This window comes from Prunus avium, chromosome 1 (assembly GCF_965620075.1).
Source record: "Prunus avium chromosome 1, drPruAviu1.hap1.1, whole genome shotgun sequence".
In the NCBI taxonomy this organism is placed as follows: domain Eukaryota; kingdom Viridiplantae; phylum Streptophyta; class Magnoliopsida; order Rosales; family Rosaceae; genus Prunus; species Prunus avium.
Genome location: NC_142284.1, coordinates 51,465,314 through 51,477,228, shown reverse-complemented (window position 1 = coordinate 51,477,228; position 11,915 = coordinate 51,465,314). Strand labels below are relative to the sequence as shown.

General features: G+C 38.6%; 1 protein-coding gene across 2 annotated transcripts; it reads right to left on the bottom strand.

Annotated features, from left to right (window-relative positions):
- Positions 1-220: 220 nt before the first annotated feature.
- LOC110761169 (KH domain-containing protein) lies at positions 221-6,236 on the bottom strand. Of its 2 annotated transcripts, none has more exons than XM_021963586.2 (7): positions 5,818-6,236; positions 5,201-5,547; positions 4,721-4,906; positions 4,498-4,599; positions 4,338-4,412; positions 4,118-4,234; positions 221-1,719 (listed from the first exon to the last, which is right to left on the bottom strand). In XM_021963586.2, exons 1-7 carry the CDS (start codon positions 6,047-6,049, stop codon positions 457-459), a joined length of 2,322 nt encoding a protein of 773 aa, XP_021819278.2. In that variant the 5' UTR covers positions 6,050-6,236; the 3' UTR covers positions 221-456. The 2 variants fall into 2 exon arrangements, with proteins under 2 accessions (XP_021819278.2, XP_021819279.2); XM_021963587.2 differs by having other exon boundaries at positions 4,341-4,412.
- Between the last annotated feature and the right edge of the window lie 5,679 nt (positions 6,237-11,915).

Sequence of the window (11,915 nt, the reverse complement as noted above, 5' to 3'; positions counted from 1 at the left end):
GGGTGAAAATAGCAGCACTCTTTTTTTAATGTAACGCCTGCTTAACTAATCCAACTCACATTTGCGCCAAAACACGTTTTTAGTTCCTGTAACTTTCACAGAGTTCCCATTCGAACACGGTTTTCAATTGCCTCGAATTTTACTCCTTGTAATTTGTCATCCGATTGGTCATGTGCATTGCATATGAGAGGGGAAACTAGAGCTGCCAGGATAATAAGAATTTTATACAGGATGGTACGACGAGACCCTTATATATATCATCAATTCATAAAATGTATCATTCATGGTCAGGGTTCACAATTTAAAAAAAGCATTAGTGCTGCATTACATCAATAGAAACAGTACATGCAAAGTTCGACCGAGTCAGATTAGGCCTAACAACTACTGCTAGGAAAACGAACCTGGCATCAATCACAACATGAAGCTCTCTGAAGAATGAAAACTAGATTAGTATATTCAGCGCGGTGCAGCAGCATACATTTGACTCGAGTCATACTGAGGATAACCAGGCTGAGGTGAAACTGTTTTCCCATAACCAGCCGAAGCAGTCGGTGCAGCTCCATAACCAGCAGACTGTGGGACTGACTGATCGTAACTTTGTTGGGTTGTTGGTTGGGCATAACCTGGCTGCGCAGCTGCTGGGGCACCATAGGTTGATGCAGAGACACCTCCATATCCGGGGTCTTGAGACCCTTGGTACCCATAACCTGCTGTGTTTGGCGCAGACTGCTCAGTGTAACCTTGTTGAGCAGATGCATATTGTGTGTACCCTGCAGTAGGAGCCACTTGTGCATAGCCGGGTGCCTGCTGCGCACCAGGCTGGCTATAACTAACTGGTTGTCCTCCTTGCTGTGGATATCCTGAGCCAGAGACAGGCGGTGGTTGATTATACCCATCAGTTGGGGCAGAACCATATGTAGGATAGGTCTGCTGTGCAGGCACACTAGATGCATATGGATATGGCTGTTGGGCCGGAACATTCGGACCATATGATTGAGCTGGTGCAGCACCCTGATAAGTTGCGTCTCCTGGTTGACCAGCCCTAGGAGGGCCATAAGACTGGGGAGCTGGCCCCTGTGATGCCATGCCATATGATTGTGGCTTGCCATAATGCTGCTGTGGACCATAACCTGGCTGAGCTCCAGTTTGTGGATATGGCTGAGAAGTCCCATGCCCTCCATAGGGATGCTGTGTTGGAGCATGATTATCATATTTTGGTTCTTCGTACCCATGCCCATAGCTATGCTGAGGAGGTGCAGTCTGGGAATAAGGTGCTGGATGCCCATAATCTGGACCATGTGGCTGTCCATAATTGTAATTTGCTTGAGATGGGGGTGGGGCCATTGTAGGGTTGGGAGAAGGGCCAGGAACATGAGAAGGAACAGGAGTAGAATGTTGGGCAGATACTGGGGCATCAGGTCCTTGTCCGCTGTAGTAATCATAACCACCACCATGCGGAGGCATCCCCTGCATGCTAGGAGGTGGCCTTTGCTCCCAACCAGATCCAAAGCCACTTCTTGGACCCATATGTTGAGGATAACTTCCATATGCAGGAGGGTAATGAGGATTATGGGATGGATATGGTCCTCGTTGCGGATAATCATACGTAGATTGCTGGGGTAGATGAGGCCCTCGTGGACCCCATTGAGGACCACCTGGTCCATGGGGCCGATAACCCTGATGGTTAAAACCACTGGAGAGAGGTGATGGCCTCACAGTCTATTCAAAGGAAATCACAAAACGAAACAATCAATATATAGAAACAATAGTTCCACATTCAAAAGTAAAATGAATGGAGAAGTTGCTGCTCTAGCCACATCTCCTGTTCTTAAAATTTGAGGGGCTCCTGAGCATCGTCTTGACTGAATGAGATGAACGGATATAAGGAACAAGGGTTACTTTAGCAAAAAATACAATGTCAAATTACTATCAACTACCATAACAGAAAATTTATGTCTGAGACTACAAACTGTTCCTCTAAATAGAAACAAACTACTCCAAATCAAAAGGGCTGCAAATATAAGAGGGCAAGTAGTAGGGCATCAAAGAACTCATTATATGAAAGTCACCAAAAATTATACTCTTGGGTCTTTCTAAGTTCAAAGCTCTAAGAAATTTATCTGGCTATTCTCTCCCTTATCAACCAAGAAGAAAAGAAATATGACATACGGAAAGTAAAATTCATGCCAGAGATATACTGCAACCCCTTTGGCAGCTTCTTTACATGTATCTCAGTAATGCCCCAGTCGAGAAGTCCCAAATTTATTACAGCACAGACTAAGTATCTTTAAAAAATCGACAAGTCAAGATGAAGAGTGGGTATCTATAAGGCCACAGCATTAGACTTACAGGGACATTAAGAATTCAAAAGTGTCTAGCAAGAAACATCATAAATTGATATTTCAGCTCTTTCAATGCATACTAATTCTACTTGATGTATATATGCGGCATGTTTCAGCATCAAATCAAGTCAGGTCAAATGGGTAACAAAGTATAGACGTATAATGTTACATTATAGCATCAATCCTAGCTTTAGCAATGCCACTACACCTTGATACATATGATAAGACATGTACCACAGTCTGAAAACATCATCATAGCATCAAACAAAAATTGATACTATTGGTTTCATAAAAATTCTTTTGTAGCATCAAGTGACCAGGAATAACAATTTCTTCCATAGACGTCTCATGCATAGTATATGGGAGGTGCTTATGATCGCTAAGGTTAATGCAATATAGTCTTACTGAATTAGGATTTCAACTTTCAGGTCTCAAAGCAATCTTACCAACTATTAACATCCTGCAATCGGGAGATTAAATGCCAGATACCTTTCTTCGGTGGATGAGAGTGAATAGTGGTTGTCTAGGCAATGCTGACCCCATGGAAAATGCAATAGCCAAATCTGCATTTTTAAAGCCAACCAATTCGAAATTGGCACCTTCAACACAAATAAATCATGGCAACCGGCATCTTTGATTGAATATATTGATCTCCCTAAAAGCATTTAAGTGACCTTGGCATGGATCATTCATCAATATTGCAAACTCTTAGGGGCAATTGGTCATGCTCTCATTCCCATGGCAACATATTGTAATAATTCTTCCTCAAATGGACCAAAAGGTGTCACAAGCATGCAAGTACAGTTCACTGGACATCTAATCATACCATAACCATAAACGTATGTGGCACATCATCAAAAGATACAGAATTTCTACTTAACCAGTCTTCTGAGAAAATTGATTAACTATTGCATAGGACACATACAATTCAACTAAATTTTTATACTTTTATCTGTATCTTCGACAATAATTGGTAGGAATCAAGACATCCACATACCTCAGGTTTACTTTCACTCAAGAAATCTAAATAACCATACTTGTCTATTCTATCTTAAGATAGCTCCAATCAAGAATATTTTGTCCGCATACTAACCTTCAAGTAATTATTCATACTACCACACTATTTGAGACAGTACCACAAAAGCAACAGACGATTCTGCTATATCAAAATTATCATATAATTCCTTCTTTGGAAAAAGAAATATTATTTCCTGAAAATATAGATCAGTAGACAACCGAAGTGAACATACACCACGATTTGTCATTAACATGTGGCAGACTGAAACAGACATTACATCTAATGCCCAATGCAAAAGGAGTGACGCCATGGACACGACTAGGAAGCTCATTAAATCTGACAGGTATACATGCACAAGATCAAAAGAAATCTCTCACGATGAGTGTAGGACCTGGTTGACGACAACATTACAAAAGAAGCAAGACTGCCATTATGCAGGCATACTCCTAAGTAGCATTCAAAAATACATGCACAGGAGTTACATAAACCTCATGCTTTTACACATTATCCAATCATTTGTTTTACATGGGCATGCCAAGCAGGTATATGAGATCAGAAAAAGGGACAAGGCACTAGAGAACTCAAACACCATACACTGACAATAGTTCAATGTAGATGAAACCCGTGTAATAAGCACAATATTGCTCGCACAAAATAAACAACCACAATATCATTCCTATATATAAAAATATAACCTAATATCGCAATAACAATTTAAAGACCAATAAAAATATTTTAAAGAGGGTCATAAGGTAACCTGATTCATAACTTCCTTTATCAATTCTCTTGCCACTTCAATTTGCTTCTTATCACCAGTTACTCGCACCGTCCTTTCTTTAGATTCATCCCCCTCCGGGAGATGTTGAGGTATCAACTAAATAACAGGTAAAAGGGTTGGGTCAGTAAGGACGGATTGAAATAAGAAAAACATGCAACATTTTGTTTCCATGCATAAAGGCAAGGCATACAATATCAACTACCTGGATACGTGCCCCTGATCTGGTCTGCAGACCTTTAATGGTCTCCCCACCTCTGCCTATTATCAACCCAACCTAGCAAAGAAAAATATTGTCTTATATAAAGTATTATGGAATGCAAAGGCACAGATCATTTACATGAGGAAGAAATGGTTATCACCTTCTCATTCGGAACTTGTATCTGAATTTGTTCTGCGGCTGCAGCAGCCTGTGCAGTAGCAACACCCCTAGCTACCAAAGAAGGAGAACCCCCTGCATCAGCCTGCAAAAGAGGACACCTTATTCAGCATTAAAAAAAATTCAGATCTCCAAATGCAAAAACTTATAAGAGCAATGAAAGTTTTGGAAAACACAACAAAACTAAGTCAGAGAAAGCAAACGACCTCTGCAATAACAGCATTTATAAGCTTCTCTGCTTTGCTTATACTAAACGAACTTCCTATTATCTCCACAGGCCTGGTTGCAGAATATGGATCTGCATCAGAATCCCTTGTTATCTGAATTTTTGCTCCAGAGTTGTATTGCAAGTACCTTATAGTATCCCCAGCCTTGCCAATTAGAACCCCAACCTGCACAAATATTTATAAAATGCTTTTGTCAGAGGCCTTTATTTTCAACTAGGTTTTACAATAGAATTCCGAAAAAGTTAAAAGTCAAATTTGGACCAACTGGAAGCTCAGAGCTCCCCAAAATTATCGGATTTTGTTTCAGAAGAAAGGTCAACCCATGATAATCAAACTGTACAAAACATGCCTAACAATCAGGCAAGAATGCAGGGGGTGCCAATACTCATATGCCGGGTGTAACCTCCTAAAATGTTTGACTGTTAACAACACAACATAATATGGGTATAACCAGCTGACCTTATTATTAGGAACCTCCATTTTGTGTGTCAAATTATGATTTGCAGAAGTGTAAGCGTCACCTTGCTGAGGTTCCTCAGCGTAGTGTGGTTGAGACACCTCTTGAGGGGGTTCTTGAGCATCTTCCGCCACAGAATTCTCAGAAGGCTTTTGGATCTCACTTTGTTCACCATTTATATCATATTGTTGTTCATTAACTTCGGGTTTTTGCTGGTCCTTCACTGATTCTGTAACCTCCACAGATGGAGGCTGAGGGTGCTCTGAATGGCCACTATCAACATTCAGCTGATCCTCATTCTCCTTTTCTGGTTGTTCTACCTTCTCCTCTTGGTAGCCATTCTCACTGGCTGTTTTTTATCAAATTCAAAATTCAAATAATATGTTATATTGAATTATAGATACTAGCCCATGTTTATTTTGTGCAAAGCCAATACTAAAGAACTAGTAAAATTAATTCTTTATCAAAAGTGCATGGCACTTGTTTATTTTGTAAAATGTTAAAGTACTTCTTATCGTGAAACTAGCTTCATAAGAATGTGACATTATATTACCCCAGAAAAATCAGACCCAAAACTTTCAGCAAAAACCCCAATCATTAAAAATCAATAGCTAAATACCTATTTCATCGGGCTTGTCCTCAAGACGAGGCCTTTTCGCTTCAGATTCATCTGAAGGCGGCACATCCACTTCATTGGCCGCATCGGGCTCCACATTCGGATCATCCGGCCCGTCGGAGGTGAGGTCAACTATCTCCGGTTGTGCTTCGGGCTCCAAATCTTCCAGCTTCCGCTTGTGATCCGACGGCTTAGGGCTTCCCGCCGCGGCTCCCACAACCTCCTCCTCAGCCATGGGGCTCACTCAAATTCCAAACTACCGAGTTGGAAAAAGTGCCACCAAAACCCCTTGATTAGCTCAGTCGGGACACGAATCTAGGGTTTCAATTAATGCGTGTGTCACAGAGGCCAGAGGGTTTTGAGTGGGTGAGATATGGAGGGAGTTGATCAGAATGGATATGACTGTTGCGATGTGTGTGAGGTTTGAGGGGTTTAAGGCCTTATATAGAGTGGGGCCACAATAATGTTTTAATCTGACCCACCCAAATCAATTTTAGGGTTAGCTTTATATTGGGCCTACAGGCCCAATTCAACATTTACCAATGGGCTGTTCAGGTTGTTTTCCTTAGGAGTTTTGGCCCAAATAATAAAGAGTAAAATAAAACAAAATAGTTTAGCAATGCCCAAAATATGTCAATATGCCCCCTCCGTCAAGTTTCATAATTTTTCTATCAAATTCAGGGCTTTTTGTATATATTCAAGTTCGGATTTGATCTGACCAATTATGGCTGATTTTTGGATGGATCGGATCAAAATCAGGGCATTTTAATTCAAATCCAAAAAAATTTGGAATGAAAATTAAATTCCAATATCTTTCCAAAAAAATTCAAAATTTCAATATCTATTCCATTTCAAAAAACTCAGAATTTTTGGAAAATTTCGGAAACTATTCCAAATTTCTAAACATGCCCAACCATTTGAAGGATTAAAATTGACTCAAAATTGAAAACTCATACCATAAGCTTGGACAACTATTATATGTTAGTACTTAGATGTTGTTATTCTTTATGAAATAACTTGTCTATATCTAATTGGTCATCAAATTATATTTAGTTCAACATGAGTTTAGTAATTGTGTGTAATCTAAGCTTGGAATCCAAATATATTTTGGAATTCGGAATTTTTCAAAATCTCTAAATACATTCTAATTTTTATCGGAATTTTCAGATTTCAATCATATGTCGGAATTAATTTGGACTTGCCAAAATCTGAAATTTTAAAAACAAAATTTGTTAGAATCGGATTTTCCAAACAAGCTTGCACCCCTATGACCAATACACTAATTGACTCTATTAATTCTTCCATTCAAATCATATTTTGAATGGACATTAAAAAAGTGAAAATGAAGCTTTTATGGATGAAAATGGTTATGTGAGAAGGAATGGTTCAAACCAAATAGAGTTTAAGTGAGTTAAACGAAATTCTAACTTAGAGCAAGTTCAGCGCTAGGCAATTGCCATGGCAACAGGCCCCCTAGCAAGGTTTGGATCTCGAACGCAAAAGACAGACCGAGCAAGGCATGGGACCCAAAAATACATGAAAAATGCTGAAAATTCTCTTTGTTGCGCATGGAGGGATTCGAACCACTGCCTCTGTGAGAATAGCCCAGCGCCTTATCCAACTCAACTGCGTGTTTGTGATTATATTCTTGGTGTGTAATATTTATAACATCTTTAAAATGTCTGCAAGCTAATATTTATTATCTATGATAAATTTCTATATTAAAAAAAGACACAGGGGATTTGAACCCCTCCCATTTTACTCCTTCAACACTGTTGCATTCCTAAGAGGACACAAATTAATGTGCAAACAACCAATTAAAAATACCCGCAAGTGCACGAATCTAATGAAGTATAGATTATGTAAGTACGGGGTCGATCCCACGAAAAACTTGTCGGCTCCCTATAAGTTCTAATTTGAGTACGTAAAGAACACTTAATTGACACACCACAAATACGCAAATGCAAAATGGAAACTAAAAATAAGTAAAGAAGTGCAAAAGAAATGAAACAACACAAGAAAACTAAAGAAAAACACAAACAACATTTTCTATCGCCATTTTATCACCTGTTTATCACCTGTGAACAGTACCGTGAACAGTGAACAGTGACATGAACAGTGCGTGAACAGTGACAGTGACATGAACAGTGAACAGTGACGACCGGTCGTTTTTCGGCAGAGTCGAAATTTCAATAAACGTGTGATGAGCGACCGGTCGTTTTTGGTCAGATTCGTTTCTCTGTTTTTCAGTTTCGACCTCTGTCCAGTGTTTTGCCTATAACTTTCCAACCGTACGTCGAAAATTCACGTTCTTTATACGGTTGGATTCAGAACAGAAAATGCAAGAACACAACGCGAACCAAAAGTCCAAAACAATTACGGAAACAAATAAAATTCAGTATCAAAGACACACCACGTGTCGAACTCACAACTCACACACACATTGGGGGGGGTTTTGATTTGTTTCAAGTGACCTATTTCTATTGCATGAAAGTAAATGGACTTTGAATTTAAATGAGAAAGGCAGAGATGAAATATCAAAGAGTGGAATTAAAAAGTAACAAACACTAGGGTTTCGGAATCCACCCTAAACAATTCTACCCAAGTTCATGAATACTCAAGTGATGAACTCTAAACGTGTTGATGAAAATGTTCGCAATCAAGGCCATGGGTCGTGGCTCAAGACGCATTGATTCTCTCTAATATACGTAAAGTGCATGGTTCGTGCTACAATACTTGTGCCCTCCCCATAACCGAACCTAGGTATGGTGTTCGGTTCATTTTTTACACATGATTTTTCATGTTATTCACCCACTATTTTGAGTTAGTTCTTGACATTTTATAGCTTTTTACTTCTTTTTTGTGTTTTCTTAGATTTTACCTTGGTTGTGATGAAAATGAGCTAAAAGTGCATTATTAGTTATAAATTCTGTTTTTGTTCATTTTCGTAGGTCAACTTCTTGGCCTGGGATCAACATGCTCTGGTGCTCGGATGAGGTCATGATCTTCATGAGACTTGTTCCAATGGATGTTAACTACAACATATCCAAATTTGAGCTCCATTGGACAAGTATTGCCTATCCAACCAATCCAGCATGTTACCACAGCTCTGGAAATCCGGATTTGGCCAGCTTTTACCTCCTTTGTGTCATCTTAATTTCTTGTTACCATAACTCTTGGTAACAAGGAATTACCTTTGTAAATGAGATATTTTCTGAAGCTTTTGGCATCTTTGTGAGGACAAAGCTTCATCATGGCAAGGGGACAAGGGCAAAGGCTTTAAGGAAAGTATGAGTTTTATATTATATTTGTGAGCTGGAAATTGATGGGCAATGGAAAGGAAAGTGCAATCAGATTTTGGGAGAGGTTTTGAACGTGGGTAGCCAATTCATTCTATGATTCTACACATTGAGAGCAGATTTTGGAGAGTTTGGAGCTAGGAGAAGCCAAGGTGCAGCCAAGCAAAGTGGAGAAGAAGGCTTCCACCATTGATGACCTTGAAGCTTTCATCATTTTCTCAAAATCTGTAAACTCTTTCTAATTTTATTTTGAATTTGTATTTGGAATAAGTATGAGCAACTAAACTCCATAGCTAGGGCTTAGGTTGAAGCCCTAAACATGATTACCTTATTGTTTTGATACTTGAGTGTATGAATTTCTAGATATTGTTGATGAATTCCAATTCACCAAATTAATCTATCCTTGATGTGTGTTTTTCCTTGGTTGGCCATCTTTGAAAGCATGCTTCTTGAGATTGTTGGGATTATGTGTATCTTCATGTTATCCTAAGCAATAAATGGATGAAGTAAGAATCATCCATGTGAATTGGTTTCTTGAATACCTAATGTAAACACCATGCTATTAGGATTCTTGTGATGTTCATATTCTCTTTGAACTTAATGGGTTCTCCTTGTAATTGAATCGAAGTACGAACCATACCTAGGTTCGGTTATGGGGAGGGCACAAGTATTGTAGCACGAACCATGCACTTTACGTATATTAGAGAGAATCAATGCGTCTTGAGCCACGACCCATGGTCTTGATTGCGAACATCTTCATCAACACATTTAGAGTTCATCACTTGAGTATTCATGAACTTTGGTAGAATTGTTTAGGGTGGATTCCGAAACCCTAGTGTTTGTTACATTTTAATTTCACAATTTGATAATTCATCTCTGCTATTCTCATTTAAATTCAAAGTCCATTTACTTTCATGCAATAAAAATAGGTCACTTGAACCAAACCAAAACCCCTCCCCCCCAATGTGTGTGTGAGTTGTGTGTTTGATACGTTGTGTGTCTTGTTTACTGAATTCTGTTTATTTTAGTAACTGTTTTGGACTTTTGGTCCGCGCTGTGTTCTTCCATTTTCTGTGCTGATTCCAACCGTATAAAGAACGTGAAATTTGGATAAACGGTTGGAAAGTTATAGGCAAAACACTGGACAGAGGTCGAAACTGGAAAAATAGAAAAACGAATCTGTCCAAATGGTGATAAAAGGGTGATAGAAAGTGCTGTTTGTGTTTTTCTCTAGTTTTCTTGTATTGTTTCATTTCTTTTACACTTCTTTACTCATTTTTAGTTTCCATTTTGCATTTGTGGTGTGTCAATTAAGTGTTCTTTACGTACTCAAATTAGAACTTATAGGAAGCCGACAAGTTCTTCGTGGGATCGACCCCGTACTTACATAATCTATACTTCGATAGATCCGTGCACTTGCGGGTATTTTTAATTGGTTGTTTGCACATTAATTTGTGTCCTCTTAGGAATGCAACATATGGTTCGTACTTTGATTCAATTACAAGGAGAACCCATTAAGTTCAAAGAGAATATGAACATCACAAGAATCCTAATAGCATGGTGTTTACATTAGGTATTCAAGAAACCAATTCACATGGATGATTCTTACTTCATCCATTTATTGCTTAGGATAACATGAAGATACACATAATCCCAACAATCTCAAGAAGCATGCTTTCAAAGATGGCCAACCAAGGAAAAACACACATCAAGGATAGATTAATTTGGTGAATTGGAATTCATCAACAATATCTAGAAATTCATACACTCAAGTATCAAAACAATAAGGTAATCATGTTTAGGGCTTCAACCTAAGCCCTAGCTATAGAGTTTAGTTGCTCATACTTATTTCAAATACAAACTCAAAATGAAATTAGAAAGAGTTTACAGATTTTCAGAAAATGATGAAAGCTTCAAGATCATCAATGGTGGAAGTCTTCTTCTCCACTTTTCTTGGCTGCACCTTGGCTTTCTCCAAGCTCCAAAAAACTCTCCAAAATCTGCTCTCAATGTGTAGAATTAAGAATTGAATTGCTTTCCACGTTCAAAGGCTCCCTCCATATCTGATTGCCAATTGCTTTTGCTCCTTTTCCCATCTTTTCCTACTCACACTTTTAATATAAAACTCATTCTTTCTCTAAAGCTTTTGCCCATTGTCCCCTTGCCATTATGAAGCATTGACTCACAAAGATGCCAAATACTTCAGAAAATATCTCTTTTACAAAGGTAATTCCTTGTTACCAAGAGTTATGGTAACAAGAAATTAAGATGACACAAAGGAGGTAAAAGCTGGCCAAATCCGGATTTCCAGAGCTGTGGTAACATGCTGGATTGGTTGGATAGGCAATACTTGTCCAATGGAGCTCAAATTTGGATATGTTGTAGTTAACATCCATTGGAACAAATCTCATGAAGATCATGACCTCATCCGAGCACCAGAGCATGTTGATCCCAGGCCAAGAAGTTGACCTACGAAAATGAACAAAAACAGAATTTATAACTAATAATGCACTTTTAGCTCATTTTCATTCCAACCAAGGTAAAATCTAAGAAAACACAAAAAGGAAGTAAAAAGCTATAAAATGTCAAGAACTAACTCAAAATAGTGGGTGAATAACATGAAAAATCATGTATAAAAATGAACCGAACAAACTTCCCAAACTTATCTTTTGCTAGTCCTCGAGCAAAACAGAAACTAAAACAAGACTCGAAACAAACTTTCCGAACACTTTCCAAAGAGAGAGCGACTCATGCAAACGACTCAAAAGTTTTCACAAGAAAAACTCAGTTTAGACATTATTC